At 43.6% G+C, this 26529-nt stretch overlaps 1 protein-coding gene across 4 annotated transcripts in view; it reads right to left on the bottom strand.

Moving 5' to 3' along the window:
- The window catches only part of ITGA6 (integrin subunit alpha 6), a 54871-nt gene that overhangs the window by 17049 nt on the left and 11293 nt on the right, over window positions 1-26529 (bottom strand). For 2 of the 4 annotated variants that reach the window (XM_057423883.1, XM_057423884.1), the window contains exons 1-5: window positions 26083-26339; window positions 6275-6402; window positions 5808-5887; window positions 3202-3457; window positions 1833-1964 (exon numbers count right to left, since the gene is read on the bottom strand). In XM_057423883.1, coding sequence (XP_057279866.1) covers window positions 1833-1964; window positions 3202-3457; window positions 5808-5887; window positions 6275-6402; window positions 26083-26243 — 757 coding nt within the window. In that variant the 5' untranslated portion in view covers window positions 26244-26339. Of the gene's footprint in view, window positions 1-479; window positions 597-1832; window positions 1965-3201; window positions 3458-5807; window positions 5888-6274; window positions 6403-26082; window positions 26342-26529 lie in introns of those variants that run through there. The other 2 variants (XM_057423887.1, XM_057423886.1) reach the window with 2 other exon arrangements.

The following is a 26529-nucleotide window of genomic DNA, read 5'->3' as shown; positions in this document are numbered from 1 at the left end:
GGACACATTCAAATGATTTAGTTCTACACCTTCTTTATAGAAGTCAATGCGTTTTTAAATGTATCAAAACTGATAAAAGAACACACTGCATAAGCCAACATATCCAATAAAAGCCAAAGTAGCAAGTGATGCGCATTGCAAGGAAGGAAGATACCAGCCAGCAGATAGAAATCTCCCTTCTGAAACACTTCACCACTACCATGAAAATTCTCAATTACAGCAGTGCACAATGAGGCAGTTTCAGAAGAATTCAGGGAGTCCCATCTGGGGGAGGGATGAGAGGTTTGGAGAAATGCATGACAAATCACTGTTTCTCTGAAGCCATGTTATTTTGCAAGCTCCTCTTCATCTGAATCCCAACGTTTACATGCTTTACTTGCAATGTATTTGAGATGAGGAGGGGATGGAGGGGAAAGGATCATGTCACAGGTCTGGAGATTATGTCTGACCAGATGCTGCCACCTCAGGTGGTCACAAACCTAAGTAGCTATTCATCATAACATCCACCGAGTTGTCCACCTGTGTGCTGGGAGGCAGTGTTTTGTATACAAACTGATCTGGATGAGTATCAGATACAGCTGTCAAAAACAGAAGACCTGTACACATGAGTGAAAGATTGAAGAGAAAAAGAACAGCAGTTAAGCAAAGCAGCTATAACCGTGTTTATTTACTGTCTAAACAGAAGGAACAGCAATGCCAGTGCACAGCAGGCTTGTCTGGAAGTGGGTTTGATTATGACACATCAAAGGCAGCATTTACATGTAGGAGGTAAATGCATTTGTTAGGAAACTACAAGAAGTCCGTATTGCTCTGTTCACAGCAAAAGACACCTCCGCAGCATCCTCACTGCACCAATTGCTGTTTCACCAGCAGAGGCTGGCAGCTTGTCTTTCTAACATAAGCTCTTATGAGTTTAATTTTTTTACACCCAGTAATTACTGCTGATTCTTAATGGAAGTTTATGTTCTATGTCTTCTAAGAGATACATAGCTCTAAGCTGGCTCTTCTCCTGACTTGCTTCTACTTTTTGGATGAGTGATGCCCTTCCCACCTGTTCGGTTTCCCCCACTCGCACAGAAATTCCATTCTCAAGTTGCCAAAACTGTTCTTGTTGCAAATGCGAAAGCAGTGGGTCAGAACACCACGGAAACCTGCACCAGAACAGAAAGGCCCTTCACGCTCGAGACCTTTCCAAAAATGCAGCGCAGCCTTTTCTCTACACCAAAGTACCTCACTGGCGTACAATAACATCCACTGGCCTAAGGGCATATTGCTGCTTTCATGCACGCATAAGGTGCAAGAGACTCATGTCCTGCAACACACACACACTTTAAACACAAACACTACTCATATTATGGTGTTGTAAAGACTTGTAAGCAGGCCACTGGAGATTTAAAAACTTTAAGAAAACAGTGCACTCACTTACCAGGAGTGCAGAAGCTGCTGTCTTGACACTTATACCCAGAAACTCATATTTTTATAAACCTCTGATACCACACGGCAAAGACCTTGTGACTCAGGACTACAGATCATACACTGTACTTAACCATCAGAGCGATTATAATCGCTCCCTGAAATCTGTAGGTCCTCACCACAGCTCTTAAAGGTCTCATTACATTCACAGCTCTGCTAGGTTCCTCAGCAGAACACCACCTTACACTTAAAACTGGCCCATGAGCGTAGAGGGAGACATGAATTAGCCAAAACGGTTAACACATTACAGGGTCCGCAAATGAAGCGTCTTCTGTTCCCATTTCACATCATCACACCGGGCTGGGATCATAAATGAACACTTATGCCTAAAGAGATTCACCATATGGACTTAGTCCTACCTAAGTAACTGTTAGCTGGAACAGGAACTAGATTCTTATCTTGGCGGCTCTCATCACCAACTTCGTAAGGCCCATCATCAAAGATACCCAGATCATAAAATGTCTGATTCTTTTGCTCTGCACGAACCACCCCTGGGGAGATGAAATGATAAAATAAAAGCAAATGAATGGTAAAGGAGAAAAATAACAGATAAGTGGTTCCCAAATAACATTAATTACAATGAATGAGATGGTGACAGCTGTTTAAATGGGACAAAATGCACTGGGTGACAGCGTTTTCAAAAGGCAATGAATTTCTGTGGTCTATCTGTGTGCCACTCAGGCTGCTCTCCAGAGAGGCCAAGCAATATCTGGAAAACATGGAAATTCTCAGCAAACACATGGCACCAACATGGTGAGGAACCACCCCCATCCCACAGTTCTTAACCTCATAAAGTCTCTCTAAAAAGGGAGGTAAATACACAGGAATTAAAGAAAGAAATAATTAAAAATGACTGCTCAGCCATGACAATCACTGGTGATGTATTCAGAAAACATTATTTATGGGGAAAAGAGCTACTGCTTGATAGAATATGTGCTCCCCTTTTGTCAGGGGCATATTTAACATTTTGGCAAGCACAAACATGTTTTCCATGATACATAAGAGTACTCCTATGACTGACAGACTGTCATAGCACTGCTCTGCAATTGAAGCCAAGCAGTGTGTGAACTCAATATGCTGTTTCAGCTTGGTCAGGTTTTGTTGACAGATACGGGGAAGATTAAGTTTTCACTAAAGTACACCTTGTGCCAGAGCTTAACTCAAAGATTTTGCACGGTTCACAGAGCAGGCGCAGGTGTACGAGGGAAAAATGTAATGGTTCAAGGATCAGATGTTCTAAAGAGGGAAATATTTACAGCTGTTTGTCTAATGAAGTGTGACGGGAAAAATCACTTTCAGACAGAGCTGGCCGTTTCGATGCTTCTCAATATAAACTAACAGAAAAACCACGGTTATTTTCCCCCTTCATCTCCTAGATGATAGAGAGTACTTGGCTCTTCATCAGACAGATTATCCATGGATTCAGATACGAATACATGTAGTATGGCTCCATTCAGTTATCTTCCTGCAATCCTCCAGTATCTACTTTGGGAAGTCCTATTTTCTACAGACGTCACAAAGAACAAAATGGAGAATACTGCAGGATAAATATACTGAAAGGAATATCAGTAAATACTTGTGATACAGAAGCATACTTTCTGTGAAAACGGGATAAAATCATTAGACTCCTGTTATCCCCTCCCCCCTCCAAAAAAAAAGAAAACTGAGGGTGCAACCCTTGTGAGCAAGGAAATGGGAAGGATAGGCAGGAAGGAAGCCAGCTCATACCTTTCCAGTTGTAAGTGCCTGGGGCACCAAACACAATATAATGATAGTCTCTAGTAAAAGTAGCAGCAACACCTTGCTGACAGGAACCAAACTTCTCATGGCCTCTTAAACGACCATCACAGAAACTCCAAACTCCATTATCCATATCATCTTTAATAGTGAGATCCTGGCTCAGCACATAGCACCTTCCAATGATATCCCGGGTTTCCTGCACAGTGTTTACATACTGTCTCTTCTCATAGCGATGTGCGCATGTCTACAAGACAGAAGAAATAACAAGTGATGCATACAGACATACAGAAAGCAAGTCATCAAAAGAAGGCTGGACTCCTTTAGCAATACTTCATGCTAGCAGTGCTGCAAGTCATCTTGTAGACACATCCATGTTGCAATGGAGAGAGCTCACTGTTCCCTATGGGCAGTGTATGGGAAAAGTTGGGCATCTGTGGATACAAGCCAGAGCAACCAGCTTCATGGATAAGTAAGGCCACATGGTTAAATCCCTCTTCCCTGTGGGACCTCAGAGGTTTAGCCCTAAAGCTTTCCCTGATACCTAATACCTCTCCTTCAAGAGGTGAGGAGGGAACCACTGTCTCTCATAAGGGAAGAAGTGTCTGTTTCCCCATAGCTGGCAGAGTTAAACGACGTACACGCTTGTGCAGAACATGAGAAGCCGGTTTAACTACCGTCTACCCGAGACTACCTAGAACACAACCCTGCCAGGAAACTGCCCTAAAGCAGAGGCTGAAAGCTCTTCCAATGAAAGGGAGGGAAGTTGTTCCTATTTCCCATGTTGGCTGTTCCACTTACAGAATAACTGTCACTGGGACAGCAGCAGCACTAAGTACAACTTAACCTTTTAGGCTATTCACCTGGGAACATAATACTAATCAAATATTTAACACAGAGGATGAATAGCCCTGGGTTAAGTGGTGTAAACACCAAACCATTGTAAGAAGAGATGGAACAATCTAACCCCTTTGCCAGCAGTGTTTGTTGCAGAACCAGATTCAGTAGGTGTGTGAAAAGCAGAAGCAAACAAGGTTTCTCAGCTGATGCACCTTTTCTCCATTTCCTGTTAAGGCTTAAATATTAAGCAAGTGTCCAGGTGCTCTGTTCCCAGAGCACTGCAGTACTGCCCTGCCGCACAGTGACCTTCAGGCTGCCCACACCTCATCTAGTAAGTACATTTCCCACTTATCACTTACAAAGACAGCATTAGTTGATGATTAGTTATTCAATGAGCAGGAGACTGTCTGCTCTCCTCTCTCTTTGGGTTCTGAAGCAGACTGAGGCAAGTTATTTCTGCCTCTGTCATTAAAGGACTCCAGATTCACACCCTGAAGTGGTTTGCCTTCAGTTTGGGAAGCAAGTATCTTGCTGATATTAACCTGCAAGAACATTGCACACCATGTCATGATGCAGCCAGTATCCTACAGCACCAGGAGAGGTTTATTTAACTGAGAATGAGCTAAGAAAGTAACATTCTCTGGTAACTCCTGAAAGCTTTTTCTCTCTGTATTGTATAAAATCTCTCTGTAATGTATAAAATAAAGACCAGCAAGTGGTTTTACTGCAGTGCAATGGACTTACTAATTCACAGGAGCAACTCAAATTTCCTGGTGAAAGCTAAACTGAGGCTGATCATCCTAAAAAAAAAGGCAGAGGACATCCTGCTACTTTTACAACCTCATCACACTATTTCTCCCTATTTCTGTACCGAGTGGCATTTGAAAGAAACAAGATACATATCACAAAAATAAAACCGTAAGTGGACACTCTGAAAATGCACTGCCCACCCTAGGCTGCTACAAAGGTTATAAAGAAAGGCTAATTCACAGCTAGAAGAATAACTTAAAGATTTTACAGCCTCAAGTGTCTTACTGTGTGTGGTGGTTTAAACCCAGCCAGACAGCTTGTTCACTCACTTCCCCGCTTCTTGCCCTCCCCCTGCTCTCGGAGGGACGGAGAGGAGAATCAAAAAGAATGCAGCTCCCACGGGTTGAGATAAGAACAGTTTAGTAACTAAAGTATAACACAAATCACTCCTGCTACCACCAATGATAACAATGATAAAAGAAACAACAAGGGAAGAGAATACAACACCTCACCACCAGCCAACCGATAACTCACCCCCCCCAACCCAACCAAGCACCGACCAATACCTCCTCCAACCCTGCAGTCTACCAGCCCTTCTGGGTAACTCTCAGTTACATTCTGGGCATGACGTGCTGTGGTATGGAATTCCTCTTTGGTCAGTTTGGGTCAGGTGTCCTGTCTCTGCTTCCTCCTGGCTTCCCCTCCTCCCTGGCAGAGCATGAGGCTCACAAAGTCCTTGGCCAAACCAAAACATCATTGTTATCAGCTCTGTTCCCAGGCCGAAAGTCAAAACACAGCACTGCACCAGCTACCAAGAAGGAGAAAAATGACTGCTACTGCTGAACCCAGGACACTGTGCTAGGGAGACACACAAGTCCTTCCTTAGAAGAAATCACAGGAGCAAACAGTGGGAAGTTGCCTTTCAGAAATCTGTACAGGAACACAGCCTATTCACAACATTTACTGAAGACTAAGAATGGTTTTCCAAGTTAGACCTTCAGACTTACCACCACATTTCCTCCTGGCCCTTGACTTTGAACAGTTACACCCATCCACTGGTCTTCTTTACTCTCCATCTTCGGATCAGCTGCAGAATTTCATAACACAGTGTCAGATATTAACAGTTAAATACTTTATTTTCCTTTTTGTCTCTTTCAACAGGCCTTTCCTACAGTACACGGGACAGCCTGCAGGTGGCAGTGTCCGTACAGTTTATCACAGACAACATCCAGTTTTGTTAAACACTTCTAGCTTATCACTTCATGCCACATCCATTAATGAAAGAGTAAGAACATCCAAATCTACCCAGAATTAAGCATCTCATACTACTATCTTAGCAGTTAAGCTACAACTTAATCTGATCCAAAAAATCTTACATATAAATCCATCAAAACAACTGATGCCTTTGGAAAGGACCATATCAGGTAAGAGGAATTATACAACTCTTTCAATCTAAAAGTGCTGAAGAACTTACTCTCCTCATCAAATATGACACGAGTGCAACGTGCATTTGGAGATGCGATGTCACAGCTGTACAGCCCTCCGGTTCTGTTAGCCTGCTGGGCTGGAAAGGCCTTTTCCCGAGGAGCTCCAACCAGCAATCTGCAGGGAAAGAGAAAACTTCAATGGATCTGCTGAAGGGAATATTCTTTTCACCAGGTTGCCAGAGGTTTGACATGCAAACATGTGAAGATGGATCAAAAGCTACATCACAGCACGGTTCCTGAAACAAAAATTAGGAGGCCTGTAAAGCAGAAACTAACAGTTGTGTGATTACTGGACCTGCAAAGCAGTGGATGTGTTGTTATTGCTGCTGTTACTGTGACAGTGTTCACTGGGAGCAGTTGATCAGAACTGTGTAAAAGTAGTTATGTGGAAACCATCCTCCCGTCAGGTTGTCCAGTGGGGTGTCTTCTGCCTTTATAGTACCTGCTGGTAAGGGGGGGGGGGGGGGGGGGGAAGTATTGTTACTTAAATGACCACAGCCCCCCAACACAGTGAATACAACTGCTTTCAGGCTGTCTCCTAATTTTACACCAGTCCTGTGCCACTGTTTGGCTGAATTTACAGGCACTTTAGTATCATCATGCAAAGCAAGATCCCTCCTGGCCCAAGCAAGGGTTCACTGAACTGGCTCTGTACACACATGCACTCCCCCTCTTCACTCCTTTGGCCAGATACTCCATTTTGAAGCTGAAAATGTACTTCAACAAACATCTCATCAAGAACAGGCCATTCCTACAAAGGACTTATTTCTCCTATAAAAAGGCCACTCTAACAAGCCCTCCACAGACACTGTTTCTGTTAATCAAATGGGAAGGTTCTCATTTTAAAAACTGAATAAAGCAAATTGTTTTCCTGCATCCCCCTGAGCATCATCCCCCACGAGCATTACCACAAAATCACCAGTAGACATATTTACTTGAAAAATAAGGGGTTTCAGCCAAAAAAAAAATCTTACATTGCCTATGTTTTTTTGAAGAGACACATACAAAGCACAGCTGCCCCTCAAGCAGATAACTGAAATGAATAACAACCAGCATGCAACAGTTTGTGAAGAAACAAGAAACATCACACTCAGCTGAAACAACAAGGATGAGAACAGCATGTGGATAGGTGCAACACAGTAGGCATGATGGATGGATATACCGGACTCCACGTGCTTCCTGTCCTTGGTACAAAACATGAGACAGAAGATGCCTGACATTACTCCGTCAAGGAGGGACAATCTGGGACTATAGCTGGATCCACAAGGCTCAAAAATGAACTCTGACCCTCTTTAAGCTTCAGCTATAGAGTTTTGCTTGAGAGAAAAGCTTTTCTGCATGCTTTATAGCACAGCGCTGTCCCTCAGACTGCTTTTCTTACTAAGAACAAGACTCACTTTTATTCATATCTAACAGTTCAGACTGAATCAGTTATGATCAGCACATAATTTGTTATTAACAATGACGTTGTTATTCAGTGTCACTGAATAATGAGACAAAATTTAACTAATGTCTCATGAGAAAACACTTTTTTTATAAACAGAAAGTTACATTAGCCAAGTGTTCACCACTTTCATAGAAATAAATGCTCCCACAATCCATAATTTGCCGTTGTGAAGGTAAACCCCTGCATGGTGAAACCTTCAGGTAAGACCCTCACTTTTGCCTGGTACACACATGAAATCAGGACACACCACGTGGGTGGGTTCTGGTTTAAAGTGTTTCCTTCTTTTCCCCCTACATACTCCTGGCATCCTTTTCAAAGGTTTCTTCAGAAACGAAGCAGTCCTCACAGGAGTTTGTAACCCAAACAACAACCACGCTTTCAGAAAGGCCATTTAATAACTCCATTTCTAATTTCGGCAACAGTGCCTCTAACTGTAATCTCCTACAGTGACTCTTTCGCAAAGCATCTGTTTCTGAGCTAGTCCTGATGTGGGAATAGATACATTTTCTTCTCAGTTCTGTTATGCCCCAGGGAAAGACACATGAGATTTTTTTTTATATATATATTTTCTTTTTTTATATTAACAACCGACACGAGATTTGCATATATACATTTTATATTAACAACCATAAATTTAAGAAAGTAGAGGCACTGATTTCCCAACTTAATAAGATTTTTATTATTTCTACCTTTTCATTCAAAGTTTGGTGGTAAAAATCATTTCTTGAATTTCACTTACAGAAATCGGATCAGAAACCTCTGTTTCAACACTGTGAACACAACTAAGGCTTCTGGAATTGACACACTTAATCTGGTTTAATCCACCCACCTGCATACTATTGACAGCAGTGGTGCCAGATCAACTGAAATATGACCTTCTATAATATACCGGCAATTTTGATGGCAATTCAGCCAGAGGGGACACCTATGGAAGCATCAGGGAAGAAACAGTGCAGCCAACAGAAGACGGAGTGGAAAGATGGACCACCTGCCATAAGATGCCCCAAATGTTCTATGGCATCTCAAACAGGCACCTGATGAGATCAATAAATTAAAAATGCTTCTTTAAAGAGGCTTCTTTAAAGAAAAGAAAGTGTCAATCCAACATGACCTCAAAGGGAACAGGCATCCTTACATCCCTCCCAGTGCTCATGCCCCCTGACAGTATCTTGTGCAAGTTATTTTCCACTGTAAATGAAGTATTTCAAAGCAGACTGGTTTAAAGCCCTCAAATAACTTGTGTCAGGAAGCCTGGCACTTGTCTTCAAGGCTCATCAAACACAAAAGCCTTGAGTCCTGTCAGATGCATCGCTGGAAGTCCTTACTCACAACACAGTTCACAATACACACACACTAGCACACACCATGAGCAGGTGCTTGCAAAGGGTTAGATCAGTTCAGGCAGACACCATGGTAAGTCCCAAAATGTATTTTCAAGCAGTAGTGAAAAGACCCATTAAAAACTGGCGTAACTACTCTGTACTTTTTCACTACTTGTCTGCCCTAAAGACCACAGCAAAGATTAAACTTTTGCTTCCAGGTTCTGCAAGGCAAGTTAAAGACGATGAGGATTATAAATGTTTAGGAGGATCATCACCATTACTAGGGACTTAAGCCTGTGCATCTAGTCTCTGGCTGAATAAATAAAGTGAAACACGTCATGCGTGTCAAGCACGCTGCGACTTGTGACCAACAGAGCTGCTGGTCTCACTGCCCACTGCTCAAGAGGTACGTCTGAAAAATCAGACTTCTATTAGAGAAGCCAAATGAAAGTGTGCACCTAACTAAGGAAGTATGACACAGACCATGCACCAGGGTGAATTTCAGCATGACTGCAGCAGTCCAAATGAATCAGCCTGTACCGAGCTGTGCGACGTGCTCAACAGAGTCCTTCCATACTGAGGACACATTCCAGTCATTACTGTACGGCTACTTACTTGGCTGCATTTTAATAGAAGAAGTTCAGTCAAGTTGGAGCTCATTATGCCAAAAGCGGGTCAGGTTTTTTTCTGCATGTTCCACTTCAGCTTTCACAGGGGCAAGCAAAACCTCTTTCTGCAAAAGAAGGAACTGGGGGGGGGGGGGGATAGAGAGGTGCTCTCCTGGCCATTGCTATCTCCTTGTATCAGCAGGTGAAACACTGACATAAAACCCAAAAACTTCCTCTGCAAACAACAACTGACAAAAGCAAATTCTTCATTTCTCTCCACCCATGATCACAGCATGACTCATTTTATTCACTGAGCCTTCCTCCTGAAGGTGTACAAGGGCTACAGTCACTACTGTCAATGCAGGTCTGAATGCCCAAGTGAGGCTCCAGAATCCATATTTAGATACCAAAATAATGCCCCAATGTCAAGACTGCAGAGTCAGAGATTAAACCCCAGAGACTCCAACATATGGACATTTTACTGACCTTCTATCCCATGGCAGGTTTGCCTTGTTACTGCACAGGAACAGAAGCTCAGCTATACAGCATACAGAACACAAACATGCCTGAGCATCTGTTCCTGATGGAGCCTTAGTTATCCATGATTTATGATGATTTAGTATCGAATGTTTAACATGAGCTAAATGTCAGACAAAAAAAATATTACTGTTCTCATGTACAAATCAGGTGCTTTGTGATACTTGAATCCTGATTTCCCCATTCATCTTGCTTAAATATGTACTATAAATTGACGAGGTTTTCCCTGAGCCAATCAGACTGCACAGGTGTTACATTAACTTCTGTTAATAGTGCATTACGTTACATTTCTGCAGATTATCAGAGGTGTCTATCAAGTCATAATGTTGGGAAAAAACATCAGAATTCTCTCATATCCTGGCACAAAACCCCAATGCTCTTTGGCTCCAGTTATATCCCATAACTGAAACATGCGCCTTCCAATTTCAAACTAGAATTCCAATTTCAAACAAATGCATCAGTCCTGTTGCTCTGTTGGTTAAGAGATAAATTATTGCTTTCTCTTAACTACTTCTTGGAAATACATGATAATGACTGATGTCCCACTGCCAATTATGAGCATCTGTCAGCTTCCAGGGACAGATTTACTCCCTTACAACCCCAGATTCATGGCCAAACCTGAGATAATCCTATAGGATCAGAGCTCCAGGATTGCCATGTATTGACAATTTAACTAAATGACCACAGTGGGACCCAGTTTTGGCTCAGGTGAATGGTGCCTGCATTGCACAGATGCAGGAGATCCCAGCTACACCACTGCAGTATTACACCACCCCGACCAAAACAGCTGAGACAACAAAAAACTCCATTTCATCAGTTATGATGAACACCACTCAAGCCTCAGAAAAGGCATTCGGACATCTTGCTGACTTCACCTAGAGCTGACCAGCCCTGTGGATAACTGCATGCAGAAAACACTCTTTATAAAGAGTTTCCAAGAAGTGGAAGGAGGTGGGAACTCACCGCCCAGGCAGGCAGGCCTCAGTCTGTCGACTGCTGTTGGCCAGTATTCAGTAAGATCAGGTGGGTGAACAATCAAGAAGGCTCTAAGTTAATATAATCAAAAGTACCCCTAAAGAGTTATTAAAATCCAAAGCAAAATACAACAGAAATGGCTTCCCATTTTTTGCAAAATATTGAGCAGTGGGGTGCAGGTTTTAAAACCCTCCTTGCTTTCCATGGTAACTCTTTGAGAAATTCAATAGGTGGCTGTGGCTCCTTCTCAGCTAATGGAAGCAGGGAGCTCACAGCCATCTGAACTCCCTCCAACACTGCTCATGAAACTACCCTAGTTGCTTCCAAGAGGAATGTTGCAGTTAAGATGGGAAAACCATATCAAACGAAACCCAGAAAGCCTCCAAGCTCCTGGAAGTATTCCCCCCCTCTGCAGTGAAATTCTTTTTCTCACTTCCATCTTGGAACTGTGTACAGCAACACAGGATTTTCACAACCTGCTTCAGAGAAGAAAACAGCAGCAGCAGTTCATTACAGTTCTGTTTTGGAATAAACACTTAGTCAAAAGAAGCCAAGTCAGAGGAGGGAGAGTACCTTCAACATTTTCTGAAAGCAAATGCTGTTCATCAAAGTAAGAGGCTTCCATTGAGTAAATTACATTCTGATTTAAACAAATGCAAAAAATACCCCAGTCTGCACTGAGCTCATGCTATCTCCCGAAGCTTCCTTCATTCCTTAAATTCTTTCCTTTTCCATGGTATCCTTTACCCCAAACAATGCACATCTTTGCCATCCTTTAACAGCAACACACCAATAGTGCCAGCTCTCAGCTTTAACAGACTGGAGTAGAAATCACTGGAAGTGTTTCCTGGGTAACAAACCATTAGCCATTGCCATGTACAGGCAGAACAAAACAGTCAGTGGTGTAAGTAATTCCCGATTTTGCAACCTTCATTGAGCACAAGTGTCCAGTTTAAAGCTGCTGTTCTCAGATAACAGCGCTGCCACTGCAGACTTGGCACTTTACTGTGTTTTCAGACAGACTCTATACACACCAGGGAGCGTGAAAATCTGGAAAGTGATGAAGCTAAGTGCTATGAAACATCCTTCTGACTAGACAGATGAACTGCTGCATCCTTTTCCTCTCACACTGCTGGTACTGGCTTGCAAAGAGTTTCACTGGATTGAACAAAATGAAGAAATTACAGTAACTACCACTGACTCAGAATAAGTTTTACTACCAAATCACCAGGCACAGTCACTAGTTGACTATCAAATGTTTACTGCCTGCAGGCAGAGAGCCCTGATCTCAGCACGGACATCTAGAGCCCTCCTGGGAGCTGTAATTTCAGTCCTCTGTAGTTGTTTGGTCTCAACAGGTTTTAAACTTGACGAGCAGGGAGGATGGGAGCATCTCTACCCCCACAGTACTTAAATGTAACTAAGCTGGTCAATACGACAGGCACTGTGTTTGAATACTGGTGGCACCACCTCTGCTTTGTGCCCAGATCTGGCTTCTTACAACAGAAACAAGTCACAGGACAGGAGCACCATGGACTAATGAGCAAAGAAAGACTGTCTCTCCATGCACTTGAGCTGCTGTCAGGAACTGGAGCTGGACCACCAGACTCTGCTTCTCCAAAACAACCCTCTTCCAGCCAAATCCAGCCAGTAACTGTGTCAGCAGGGGACTTGTTTGTGATGCTTTCTACAGAGATGCCCATCACTACCAGCCTGTTCTTAGCAGCTATTCTGAGTGACTGATGATTCTCCTAATCTGCTACTCCACAGCTGTATTTTCCAAGTACCAGTACAAAGCCATGGCCAAGTACACCATTAATCTCTGTCGCCTAGAGGCTTGGCATTTGAAGGACAGATTTTATCTTATTCATTCAGCCTTTTTGGGAAGTGGATTATGAGAGAGGCTGGGAAAAAAAAAGCCAAAAGCAGCACAAGGACTAGGGCAAGCTACTACAAAGTAAAACTGGAATGACAAAGATACCTGTTGCTCTAGAAAGGCCACGTACTGACTTTGAGAAAGTCACATGTAAAAACAAACCCTTTCCCATCACAGTCTAGAGCCCAGCCTGTATGGATTTGAAATAGGTTTTGCAGATCTCATTTTCATTGGTAGAAAGCGTTTCTTTCCTGCAAGAAATGGTACAGTCTGCTCCAAACTCATGTTTCAGAATGACGTTTTCCATTTCAGGCACCACTCTCTGGCTTTAACCAGGAGACACGTCGCACATTTTTCACACTGCCAAATAGCACGTGAAACCTGTATAACACATACTTTCTGCCTTACGAGCTATACACTGCTTGCTTTGGATGTAAAGGAAAGACCCGAGCATGAAGAAATAACATTAAAAGGATTTTCACTCACATTTTCTACCACAGCAGTGCCTGTTACTGCATGAAACCCTTTCAGGATTTAACATGGGGCTTAACTGGAGAAGTGACAAATGCACCATTTCGAGAAACAAATCTGGGAGCTGAGGCCCTTGCACTTCCAGCCCAGCCCCTGCCCACAGCACCTTGTCTGCATTGGGCTCACTGAAACCATGCGAGTCCCACCAGTCATTTAAGCACAACCCAACTACTCTCCACTGAAGGTTAAAGCGCAGGTCTCAGCAGCAGCAGGACAAGTGAGGCAGGGTGGCTGCAACAAAGCAGGGGTGACCCAACAGTCCCAGCTGCCTGCAAGCACAGAAAGAGTGAACTGTCCATCCCCGCTGCTGTGAGTTACTGCTGTGACCGGTGTTCTGTGGACATGCTCACTCTAAGGCTCAAGTAAGCAAGTGCATGACAGAAGTCACGAATAGGGATCAGTCTCCTGCACCTGGGCTACTGGCCGTTTGTGCCATGGAAAACCTGTGAATTCAAATTTAAACTTCTTCACATCTGCAGGGCTTGTCTTTGTACCCCACTACACATGCCGCCTCCATCTGATGTTCATGAAAAATGAAAGGGGTATCACATCCCTGCTAGGTACATGCTTTGGAGTACAAACAGAAGTAATGAAAATATGGGAACAGTTGCTCTGACTTCCCTCTCCCTCCCCCCCCCCCCCCCCCAAAAAAAGGTGAAGCAATCTGGAAGCCCAGTGCTCTCAGTCAGTATTTGAAGCCATCACTCATTAGAAAGGTAACAACCACAACAGGCATATGCTGTTCATCAACATGCCAAAAGCCATTTTAGAAAAACCTGCAGCAGTTTTAATTCAGCACAAAACATATTTGTGTTGAAATGTCATCCTCTCTTTCCTTCACTGAATGAAGAACATCAGTTTCATTTATAACCATAATTAAACCATTAAAAGGCATGAAAAAAAGTACACTAAGAGGGACAAGCATTTCACAGTAGAATCAATGGGAAATACAACATGCTACAGCAACTAATCCCACAGCCCTGCAGTATCTGAAGAGCGACTGCTCCCCAAACTAACCCAAGCTGTAGTTTCTTTACCCATATATCAAACTTCTGAGACTCTTGCGCCTTTTCCAGACTTAACACCGTCTCCCTCTGAATTGTAGGGGGAAAAACAAGACAGGTAGAAACCTCCCACATTAAGTGCACATGCCACCGAACTGGTAAACTGCGACTTCAGCGGACTCACCATCTGAACGAGAGTAGTTCATCACATTCAGCTGAGACTGAATGTACCAGTCAGAGCCCCAGTGGGAAGCTCACCCACACCACACCAACACTGGCACTCCAAGATAAGCTGTGCCCTCCCAGCTGCCAACATCAGCCCATGGCACCACAGAGAAGTACCCTGTGGGAGCAGGTTGAAGAACTCCACATGTAGGAAAGGCATGGACCTTCTTGATACCTGATCCCTAATGAATGTTTCAGAGAACAAGTACACGAACAGCCAGCAAACACACACCTCGACAGCCGAAAGTCACTTGCACAGTTCAGATTATTCTTTTAGTCCGAAAACCGTGTCCTGGTTTTGGCGGGGATATTTTATTTCTTGGTAGCTGATGCAGTGCTGTTCTGCATTTAGTCTGAGAAAAACAGTGATAACACACTGATGTTTTAGTTGTTCCTAAGTAGCGCTTATCAAAAGTCAAGGAGCTTCCTATGTTCTGCCAGTGAGGAGAGGCACAAGAAGTTGGGAGGGAGCAAACACAGGACACCTAACCTGAACTAGCCAAAGGGATATTCAATACCACAGCACGTCATGCACAGTATGTCCTTTCCATTACAGTTATTATTATTGTTGTAAATATTGTATTTTACTTCCCACACACACACACACACACACACCAGTTATTAAAAACTGTTCAGATCTCAACCTGTGGGTTTTCCCTTTTTCCAATCTCCCCATCCCACTCAGGCAGGGTGGGGGGGAGCAAGCAGCTGCATGGTGCTTAGCTGCCAAACACGGTTGAACCACAACAAACCATACAGTCCTGCTTAAACACCAGGATTCCCAGTCTGAGTGATCTTTTCCTTGAGCCATGAACTTAATGGCAAAAGCAGATGTGTTACTGCGTACACTTACTAACACATAGCCCCACACTCCTTCAAATTAACTGAAAACACATTCAAATCACTTGGAAAAACATCCCTCCAATGAGGTATTTTCGTAGGAGAACCAAGTCATACAAATGCCCATGCAGCTGGGACATTTCAGGAGCCTTTATGTTTCATGCAGCTACTGAAACAGTGATGAAACAGATCAACAGAAATAAAGGATGTATTCACAATAAACGTCTCCATACACACTTCTTGTGGAAGAAGAAGCAATTGTATTTTCCTATGGAGTAGGAATATACAAACTGAGAATGTCAACCAGTTTGCAAAACCTAACAACATTTTTCTGTTTGCAAAATAACTTCTACTTGAGACTATGCCAAGAAACCCACTGCATTCTCTTCCACTATACACTGCTCCCCCTCCACATGCACACATGCTTCACACGTAATTTTTTTCCATCTTTCACCACTCCCAACACTCTCACTTGAGCAGAACATGGAATTATTTGTTTCCAAGTATTTTTAACACCCTATATTCCTGTAGGCTGAAAGCTGTGCAAACAGTATTGCAGCTATTACTAGGGCTGGATTTAATCTGACAACTAAAGTATTCTTCCACTACATGCAGGAATACAGCTTGGCTGGGAGCACAGAAGAAATCTACCTCTTCAGCAATGTTCTGGGGCCACCCTACATAATTATCAAACACTGACATACCAGAAAGGCGAGTTGAGTGGATGAAAAGCTTACAGAGATCGTGCTGGATTTGTAGTAGCAGCTACAGGGGTTGGCTACATAACAAGAAAAAAAACATGCCAGATTGATTTTAGCATCTTTGGCCAAGAAAACAATGTGACTTTTCACCTAAGGTTTGTTTCACACTAAACAAAGATGGATAATTAACTACGAGCTCTGATCTCTCTTCAGAGACTCAGCTACACACCACTCCGGTCTAAGAGCCACCAGATTTAACCACTATGCAGCTTTGTCAGCACCTATGACAAAGTGCAAGGATAACCAACCTTTTGTCATTCCCTTGCAAGGGTAATGTGAAAAGAGCTATGAGAAAAGAAGGATGCAGAAAATTCACCTACACACAACAATAATGTTCCTGCCATCAGCAACAGCTGGTTGCCACTTTTGAGCACTTCCAGGGTAAACATGAATTTCCCTCAGACCTCTGACCCGCACATGTGCTGCTGAGCAAACAACCTCCGGCACTACAGGGGTGAGTTGCTCCCAGCATATCTGCAATCCTGGTTTCCTTTGGTTTATAAGGATACATTTTATAGACCTGCTTTTGATGGAGTTTAAAAATGGAGCTGAAACAGGCAGGAGCTAAGTCCATTTAGCTTCACTTGAAAAAATTGCCTGTCATCTTCACTAGAAAGGAAACACTCTGGCTCTATAAGGTCTGCCATTCCTCCTTTCAGCTCCTTGAAAGTGGAAAACAAACACAATACAGCTGAAAAGTTACCAGAAGCTTGCTAGCTGACAGAGAAACTCAGTGCAGGATCCATACATGTACCTGGAAGGGTACTTTTTTACTGTAGACAGCATCTAGACAGGGAGCATCCCATGAACCTCTCTTGCTTTTGTTCTTGATAGTGCAGACCTTCAAACACAGTCAAAACATCCTCACATAAATTAGTACAACTGCTTAATGGAAATCAGTAATGGGAAATGACATTTTTAGATGCAGTTCTGTCAGAGGAAACAAGAAAAACAGTCAGTGCTTCAACAGAGCCAAAAACAGTCACTCCACAATAGCAAATGCTCCAAAAGTCACAATGCAAGAACCAGAACTTTTTGGCTTTTACTACCATTTTGATACCAAAATCTAACCTCAGATACTTCACAGCAGAATACACCCAACCTGCTCTTCAAAACAACATAAATGCAATTCTCTTTTCCAAAGCAAGTTACAGAATTCTCGAAACAGTTCTAGAAAATGTGATACTCCCAATACCTTAAACGCATGGGAAAGGCTTTTTACCAAGAACACAGTGCATTTTATGCTGAAGTTGTAAAAGGAGCTTTATTAACCCGTGGTTCAGTTCATTTATTTTTTATATACTGAAAAAAAAAACAAAAAACCTTAAGAATGGAAGTAATTCCCTTACTTTCACATGGACATTTGCTTTTCTGGGTTATATTCTCTCGCCATTACTCTCAAAGCAGCAACTTCCTCACATGTATTTCAATCAACAATATCCAATACTAATAAATTATTCAATGTTTTCCAGGCCATTCTATATAGTTCTTTCTTCAGGTATTTGTGTGCCTCTTACTGTACACCTACCCTTGCTGAATACCACTATGAGGTGTTAATTTTCCAGCTAATGTTTCACAGTACAGACCATCTGCCCATTCAATAGTAGAGATTTTTGCTTGTTTTTAAATACTCACTTGCCCAACAGCCTGCTCTCTGTCTTGTCCATTCTGCAGAATACGTCCCCAAAATGTGGCCATTTTTCCAATTCTGGCTGAACAATTTATCCGGCCCCAGGCTGGCTTTGAAGCATTTAAACAATAACGGATTTTAAACAGCATTTCCTCTAAAATGAATCGGGTATCTCCTGTGACAACTTAACAGACTGCATTCCTTACAAAACTGACAGTTGCTCTGGCACACACGGAAAGGGTTTAACAAAGGCAAAACCAGCCCATGCTGACTACTGAACAATCTACTTCTGTAACATGCCAGGCAATCCAGTATACTAATGGGGGAAATGTTCTGGTTTATTTTGTGGAGAATCCAGACAGCAACAAATTAGATCAGTAAACCATTCTTCCCCCTGCTTGATGTCCTTTAAGAAAAACATTTACAAAAGCCAACCCACCTGTCCTGCTTCTGGGTTTTTCGTTGTTATTTACAAATTAACATTAGCAGCATTAGTAACATATATTACACAGAAAATTGCACTCATCTTAGCAAGCACCGTAATAGTGACTTATGCTCCTTTTCATTCCTATTTTATAGTTAAAGAGCTAGTATCACTATACATGATCTTGAGATTCTTGACTGAAAGAGCCTATACAACTACAAAATATTTATTACAGGGCAGTCAAGAGTAAAAAGACTTCTCAGAAATGTAAATAAAAATGTTTAATTAAATAAAAACACTTAATTTGAGAGTCATATTATGAAGATTTACGTCTTGAACAGTTACAGATAGGACTGATCAAACAGTCCAGCCTCAGACTGACAGGGTTAGCCAGCATTTCTGAAGAACATACAACACAGACTATTTCCTGCCTCTGTAAAAGCCATTTTTCTACTAGACTGCAACAATAAAAAGAAGGGAGGGATTAATTACGACTCTCTACATGGGTAAATTAAATTAATAACAGTAGACAAGGCAGTATATGAAACTCCACATCTGGATGAAGACAGATTCATACCTGACGGTAGCACTGCCTTAGGGTTTATTCTTAAAGTATATGCCATCTTAAAGAGCCTTATTCATCATCAAGGTAACCAGCACAAGAGTGAAACTGATACAGAAACTGTAGCACATCTTCCGATAATAACTCTGACACAGCTGTGCCTCCATGACCAACACTACCAACACATCTCATATCTCTGCACAGCTGTCTGAAACCTCTGCTGCTCTCCAGACCTCAGAAAATCCAGAAAATTAGAACAGAAAACAAAAGAAAACTATGCCCTCAAACAGAAGTGCTGCATTTTAAGATCCCAGCCCATAGATGATGTAATGATACAGCACTCACTTTAATGTCCCTGTTGCTCTGTCCCTCTGTTCCTAATCTTGCTGCTTTGGAACAAAGCAGCACACACAAAGCAGGCCTTGTGTTGTGCATACTTCATACTTCAGATGATTGAATGGTTCACTCTACACCCCTCCATTTTTATCAATATTCTCTCCGACTCACTCACTTTCTACCCTTCTGTAGCTGATGTGGTCACATTTCAAGCCTGAACAGCACCATGAATTTGCTTGCGCCAGTCAGTCCATAAGATCATGGTAGCAATGAGCTGCAAGCAGCTGTCTGTGAGCTGAGGCTTTCAGGATGCCATTGCCACAGAGAGCCTTGATTCACTCAGCTCCAGCCCACACAGCTGAGAACCGAGGCAGAGAACATACACAGCACACACGCCGCAGCCTGCACTCCAGGAGCCCATCTCACATTGCATCAAAGGTACTGCATAAAGAAATACTTCTCCAGCTCACTCCCACCTCAGGTTCTGTATGTAAGGGTTTATGCTCTTCAAACACATTTTAGCCCATCCAACTTACAACTGCAGTTCTCAAACTGAACTATATGTCAGAGTAGCATGGTATAGGATGACTTCTCCCCCCCCCCCCCAGTATTTAGAGCAAACCCCGTTAATGACTGCAAGGGCTTTTCACAATGGAGTACACAATGGACAGTTTCATTGAAGGCTTTACATCAGACATGCACACAGACACATCTACTTTACCCTGATGTGTCTACATCAGCTTGGTTTGAAAAGCAAGAGATTAGTTGCTGGTCTTTCCAAATGTGATCTCTGCCCAGTGTTCGGGCATCATTAAGCAGAGCTTGTCAGGACCCACAGCCCCTGCTAAAAAACACAACTTGTCAAGAAGAATGCTTTTCCTTTGTCCTTGCCTCATATTTGTGCAGTACATTAGATTTCGTTCACTTTAGTACCACAAAAAGCCTTTCTCCTTCCCGAGATCAAGGTCTGTCCTTGTCTGCACTGTGCTATTTTGTTCCAGTTACACTTTCTTAAACTTACTAGTTTTAGAGAATGCAAGATTTAGTTTATCTCTTTCCGAGACATTTCTAATACTTTGGCCACAATAGAGCTCACTGGCCTAGCATATCCTGTGTTCATCAGGGTTGATTTATATCCTAATATTATGTAATAGGAACTACCAGGTATAAATACCAGCATTTTAGAAAGGGGTGACTACAACAGACTTGAACTAGAGAAACTTAGAGCAATTTTGGTTAACTAAGCCATCACTCACATTTTAATGCTCTTGGAACAGCCTGGCAGGTCTGTTTTACACAGAGTAGCAGCTTACAGAACACCCTTCTCTTTCCAAATGCACAGCCTGAAGAGAGAGGAATTTGTGCCTCCACAAGTTTCCACTTGCATCTAATGAGACATTTAAAAATCAGAAAGAAAGCCTAAGCCAAAATGCTTCTAAAGCTGTCATCACCTCCACCTGTAAATATTATGCTCTAGTACCCTGCCAAAGACATGGTACCTCTTACACTAGAAACTGATACATCACTCAGGCTCAGCATAAGTAAAAATAAAAAGCTATGAAACCAAGGAGTTGTATCAGGTACAAGCATCTTCCAGTAAGAGCATAACAGTTTTATGAGCTGTAATTGAAGCTGACAGCCTAGGCTGTTACTCAAAGCTGTAGCTTGCACATCAGGCCATTTATCATCACTGCTGACAGAAGGCATATGATACAGTCCTTACTCATGAAGGGTCCCACTAGGCACAGCAATGGATTTTGTTAATTCTTAACACCAGCATAAGAAAAATAACACATCTTCCACAGGGTTATTTAAGATTCTTCTGTACTTACAGGTAACTTTAGAAAAAAAAACAAAACTGTATCTGAGAAGCACATGACCTCTTTCAGAGCAAGTTTCTCATGCGGATGAAGGACTGGGATAAGAGGTTTCCCACTTATGATGTGGGAAGGCCAGCTTTACGCTATGAACGTCTGTCACACCAGTTAACACGGCAGTGAAGCTGAACCTGTGAACTCACACAGCTAACAAAGGACTGTACCATATCTTATCTTTCCTGACACAGCCTTTTCAGAGCCACCTGGACTAAACTGGCCTGTCAGAAGCACGTTTTTGCTGTATGACCTGCGATTTCACAAGTGCCTTGCTTGCAGAGTCTGCTCCTTTCTCTACACTGACGGAAGTGGTTACACTAGTGTTAACTTCCTGGTGTGTATCAGCCCAATGCTCTGGTTTTTGCCTTGGTAGAGCTCTGCAGGACTATGTGCACAATCCTTTCCTGTTCCTTTGAGGAAAACAACAACAATATTGACCTCTTGTTTTCCACGTGCAAAAATGGGAGTCAGATAGTGACATATGATAGAGTTCATAACTTTTTGGGCACCTCACTTGCAAACCCATCAGCTTTGTCTCTGCCCACAGCACAACACAACCAGCACCGGGAAAAAGCTTGCCTTCTGCAGTTTGACTCCACCTACAGAAATTCCACATTCTTCCCCTTTATGTGATGCAGACTTAATCTTCCCATTTCTCTCACCCAGGATGTTAGTATGATGGATCCTCTCCTTTGCAAAATTCTTTCCACTTTCAAAATTCTTTCCCACTACAAGGAAAACTTTTAAACTACTCCTCCCTCCTTCCCAGCTTCATTTGATTCTGACCTTTGCCACAGGACATCAATCTCAAACACAGACAAACAACTCCTTTACTACCTGAAGCTTGAATTACACTACACCACCTCTGCAAGCAGAAACTGTCATTTTCCATTACAGACCAGCATAATCCATCTCTTTTGCTGCTGGAGTAAAGTGTCTGTGAGCACAGAACACAGAAGCAGTGACTCAATACCACTAAGGATGCACTGCAGCAGTACAGCAATGTCAGCAGTCCTGCTGACCTAAGGCAACTTTGTTATGTATTGATATAAGAGCTCACAGCAGACACATGCAGTATCAGCAAAATCTGTCACAAGTTACAGTAAGATAACTGCAATTTTTAGAATTTTATGGCTGCTAATGGGCAATGCAGCCTTGACATAAAGTGCCTATCCACAACTTTCAACCACACAGCTTTTCAGCTGATGATTAGATCTTTAATGTTGATTACTACAATTTCATCCTTTTTGCCTTAAATACCAAGAAGCCCACATGAATTCAGCTCCAGAAAACAGTACCAGAATTACTTGCCAGTAACAGTTACACACCAATTGGGGCTTGTGTTCTAATTCAAGATTATGTGCTTAAATCAGTGTGAATTACAACTAAAAAGAACTGGAACAGACATGTTGGACATCGTACTTGGAGCAGGTATACATGCATATCATTTATATAGATATTATATACTATAAAACTATACATGTAACTACACTCACTATATAGAAAGTGAATAGCTAGTAATAATACCTTTATTATAATCATAATGTATTTATAATATATAGTAGCTAATATGTATATAGTGAGCACAGTCCCCATTTACAAATCTAGCTACACTGACATTCTCAATCACAGGACTACTTAAGCTTTAACCACATGACTCACACAGCTACCCTGTCACAGAGCCTAAGGCCCCTCCAAGTTACAAATCTTTTCCCAGTTTGCCAACAAAACACTGCTGTTGTGCCACCATCCCCTCACAGAACCAGAACTCCTCTTATTTTTGTTATACTGACAAATTCAAATTAAAGGCAGAGCAATCTTACACAGGGCAGTAAGCCCAACTCTTTTAGAGCTCCATTAGGCTTTTACTACTACCTGTGCTTGACAGCGAACCAGAACTGCACACAGAAATCCAGGCAGGCTGCACTTAGTACTGCCAACATTAATGCTCCCCTGATGCACATTAAGATTGTGCTCAGCTGTCTTTCACACCCACATGCCTTTAACAGTCCACTTTCAGTCACTGTGAATTAATAGTTTTTCTCCTCTCCAACTGATGAACATTCCAAGTTCTCTCATATGAAGATACTCACAAAGAAAAACAAAATCCTGCTACTAGCCCATAGCCTTACAGTTGGCACCAGTTGAACAGTCATCTACCCATACGGTACCCATAGGGAATAAAGTACCCACAGGAGTTAAGTAATTTGTTGTTAGCAAACGTGGCATTAGTAGTTAATGCTAACAAATGAAAAGATTGCCATTCAAAGCTAATACACAATCCACAGTATCCTGTGACTAAGGAAAAAGGTGATCAAAAGCAAATACCGTGTTTAAACGAAGGCTATTCCAGCTGTACCTTTATGTGTCACACTTCCTAGGCATTCTCCACCCTCATTTTTACAGAGGATTTTCGTAATGCTTAACACTGCATTACCCAGTGTAAGGAAGAGGGAACCATTTCACTTTAAAACCACGTAAGCGAGCCAAGAGAAAACTTATACATCATTTAGTTTGCTTTACCAAGCCTTGCTCTAAGCCGCAGACTAAACCAGCCCTTGAGTAGAATTCATGTCTTTCACCTTCTCTCATTTGCTCATTTTCCCAAGGACTGACAGATCTTGCACATGCCTGTTACAACACGTTGGAGGGGTATAGGGGCCCTCAGGTTGGCAGGGTTTTCGGAATGGGGGTTGCTGCCAGATGAGCACCCAAGTATAATTTTCCATCAAGTTTCAATGACGAAATGGGGTTTGTGTACTTTTGGCAACCACTTAACAGTGCTCACACTCAAACGGTAACTGAGCCTTTAAGTTAGCATCCATTCAAGAAGAATGGGCAAAACAAATACTTCTGTCTAACTAAGAGATAGCTGTACATAAAACCACTCTGGCAGTACAGATATGACATGACCTCCATTCCCATAACTTTCCACCTTCACCAGTATCTGGACAGCAGACACCATTTGTTCCACTTACAAAGAGTCAAGCTATTTAGAAACTGCACATGGTTTCCATGGAACAGGCCACACAGATCATTTGGTATTAGTTCAGTGTCACTCATTTTTATCTAATATAAATAGGCAGCCTAATATGGGAAGTTCACTTCAAGTTTCCCCTTCAAAACCCCCATCTGTTTCATGAGACAGAACTTACACAAAATGAGCCAAACACACCTCTGTCCCTATGAAAGATAGTTTCACTTCAGCATGTTTAATGTCTTGTGCTCTTACAGCCACACGCTACTACTCTTACAGATGGAAAAATGATGCTTAAGTGACCATAACACGCCTGTGTGACGCAAATGGTTTCATTCCAAGGGCACTACCCACCAGCTACCTAGGGTAACACTCAAATTCTTTACGCTAAAACTCATGAATACATTTTAAAAACGGTCAAGACATCAGAACTGCACAACACCATAAACCGCAGTTTCTCTAGTCTGGTTCTGTCTCTAATAGAGACACTTGCTGCTCATGAAAGCCTGGATTCAGAAAGCCGTGTCAAAGCAGATAGCATCTGGCTCTGCTCTGTCCCCAGATCTGGATTGCCTGAGGAAGCATTTGCTATACATACAATACAGAACTTTCATAGTAGTCATCTCTGAAGCATTTCAGCCAAACATTTCAGACTAGCCTGAATACTGTGACTGCACTTGTGTTTCTACTGACTTCTCCTAACTGGCTGCCTGCATACTCTGACACACTCATTCTACCAGCATTGACGATACAGGGGGAAACTAACAAGCTTCAGGCACTGCTTTCTTAGAACTCAGACCAATGTAAGAAGAATCTCATCAAGGCTTCTGAAAAGAACCTCACAGATTTCTGTTTCATTCTTCAGGATACCATGAGTCATTCAGTCTACTAGATGGAAGAATGAATGTGGACATTTGAGATTTATACCGCTTTACAGACTGTAATTTTGATGAAACCAACAGAAGGCGAGTGTTAGCAAAAAGGGGCTACAGGACTTTTTGAAGTTTACCATCTAACTTTATAAAGGATAAAATTTCTTTCCAGCTTCCTTCTCCCATTAACTCTGTACGAATTATGGGCTTGTCTTCCCTTTAATTAAAAGTAAATATTTGGGGAAAACACATCTATTTGATGACAATACCTGACACAAGACACACTTCATCTAGTGCTACGGGTTAGGCGGGGCAGGGCAATGCTCAGATAATGGTCACGACGAGGCAAGGACCCTGAAGAGATACAGAGGAGCCTTACTTTCTTTCTGAATTTCCCAAAAGAAGCTCCTAGTTTCCACCCATGCGCCACCAACACTGCTTTATACTTCCCGTCTTCCTTTACCACCTCCCACCTGCACCCCGGGCAGGTTCCGTCTTGAACAGCACCCCCAGCGTTACCCGAGGCCGGGTACGCACATGGAGAACAAACCCGAGAGCCTGGACAGGCACCCGCAGCACGGCCGGAGCCCGCCCCACGCTCCAGTCTCCCCGTGCTCCCTCCGGGGGGACCCGCGCAGGACACCGCTGTCACGGCCGGGGCGGGAAGGTTTCCCGGCGGGGCTCCTGCTCTCTTCCCCCAGGCCACCGAGGAGGGCGGGGCGGCACCTCGCTCCCCGGCACGTCCCCGCCGCTCCGCCCGACGCACGCTGCCTCCGGGCGGCCTGCGGTGCCGCAGTACCCCGCGGGCCGCGGCAGGTGCCGCCCGCCCCTCCGAGCCCCCCTTCCCCCTGCTCTGCCCTCCTCCCGCCGCCAGCGGGACACCGGAGGGGCTGTCGGCCCCAGCCCGCTGAAGCTCCCCTGCGGCGGGAGGGAGGAGAGTCCCCGCGGGCGGCCCGGGACGGGGCCAGGCGTGGCGCGGCACGGCAGTACTTACAGCCGTTTCTCCTGCGGCTGCAGCTGCCGGTGCATGGCCAGGGAAAAGCCGAAGAGGCTGCCCGGCTCCCCGCGCCGGCTGATCACGTTGTCCGTGTCCAGGTTGAAGGCTCCGGCCAGCCCCGGCAGGAGGGGCAGGTACAGGAGCAGCGCGGCCGCCATCTCCTCTCGCCGGCCGCGGGAACCTGCTGCCGAGCGCCGCCTCTCCCCGCGCTGAGGGCGCCCGTTGTGCCCCGCCGGCTCCGCGCGCCGTGACGGAGCCCAACCCAACCCAGCCCAGCCCCGCCCCGCCCCGCCCTCCGCGGGCTGCCCGCCCCCCGCCCGGCGCACAGTGCCCCGGGGCTCGGCCCCCGGCCCGCGGGGGTGCCGCGGTGCGCCCTGTTTTCAGGACCGAAAACAAAGCGGTGTCGGGGGCCGGGTACGGCCGCAGGTGAGGGCTGGGCCCTAG

This window comes from Pezoporus wallicus, unplaced genomic scaffold, assembly GCF_028554395.1.
Source record: "Pezoporus wallicus isolate ANWC-B61680 ecotype Strahan unplaced genomic scaffold, APGP_CSIRO_Pwel_v1 contig_1181, whole genome shotgun sequence".
NCBI lineage: Eukaryota > Metazoa > Chordata > Aves > Psittaciformes > Psittacidae > Pezoporus > Pezoporus wallicus.
Note: the sequence above shows the minus strand (reverse complement) of the source record. Positions and strands in the feature narration are given on the sequence as shown.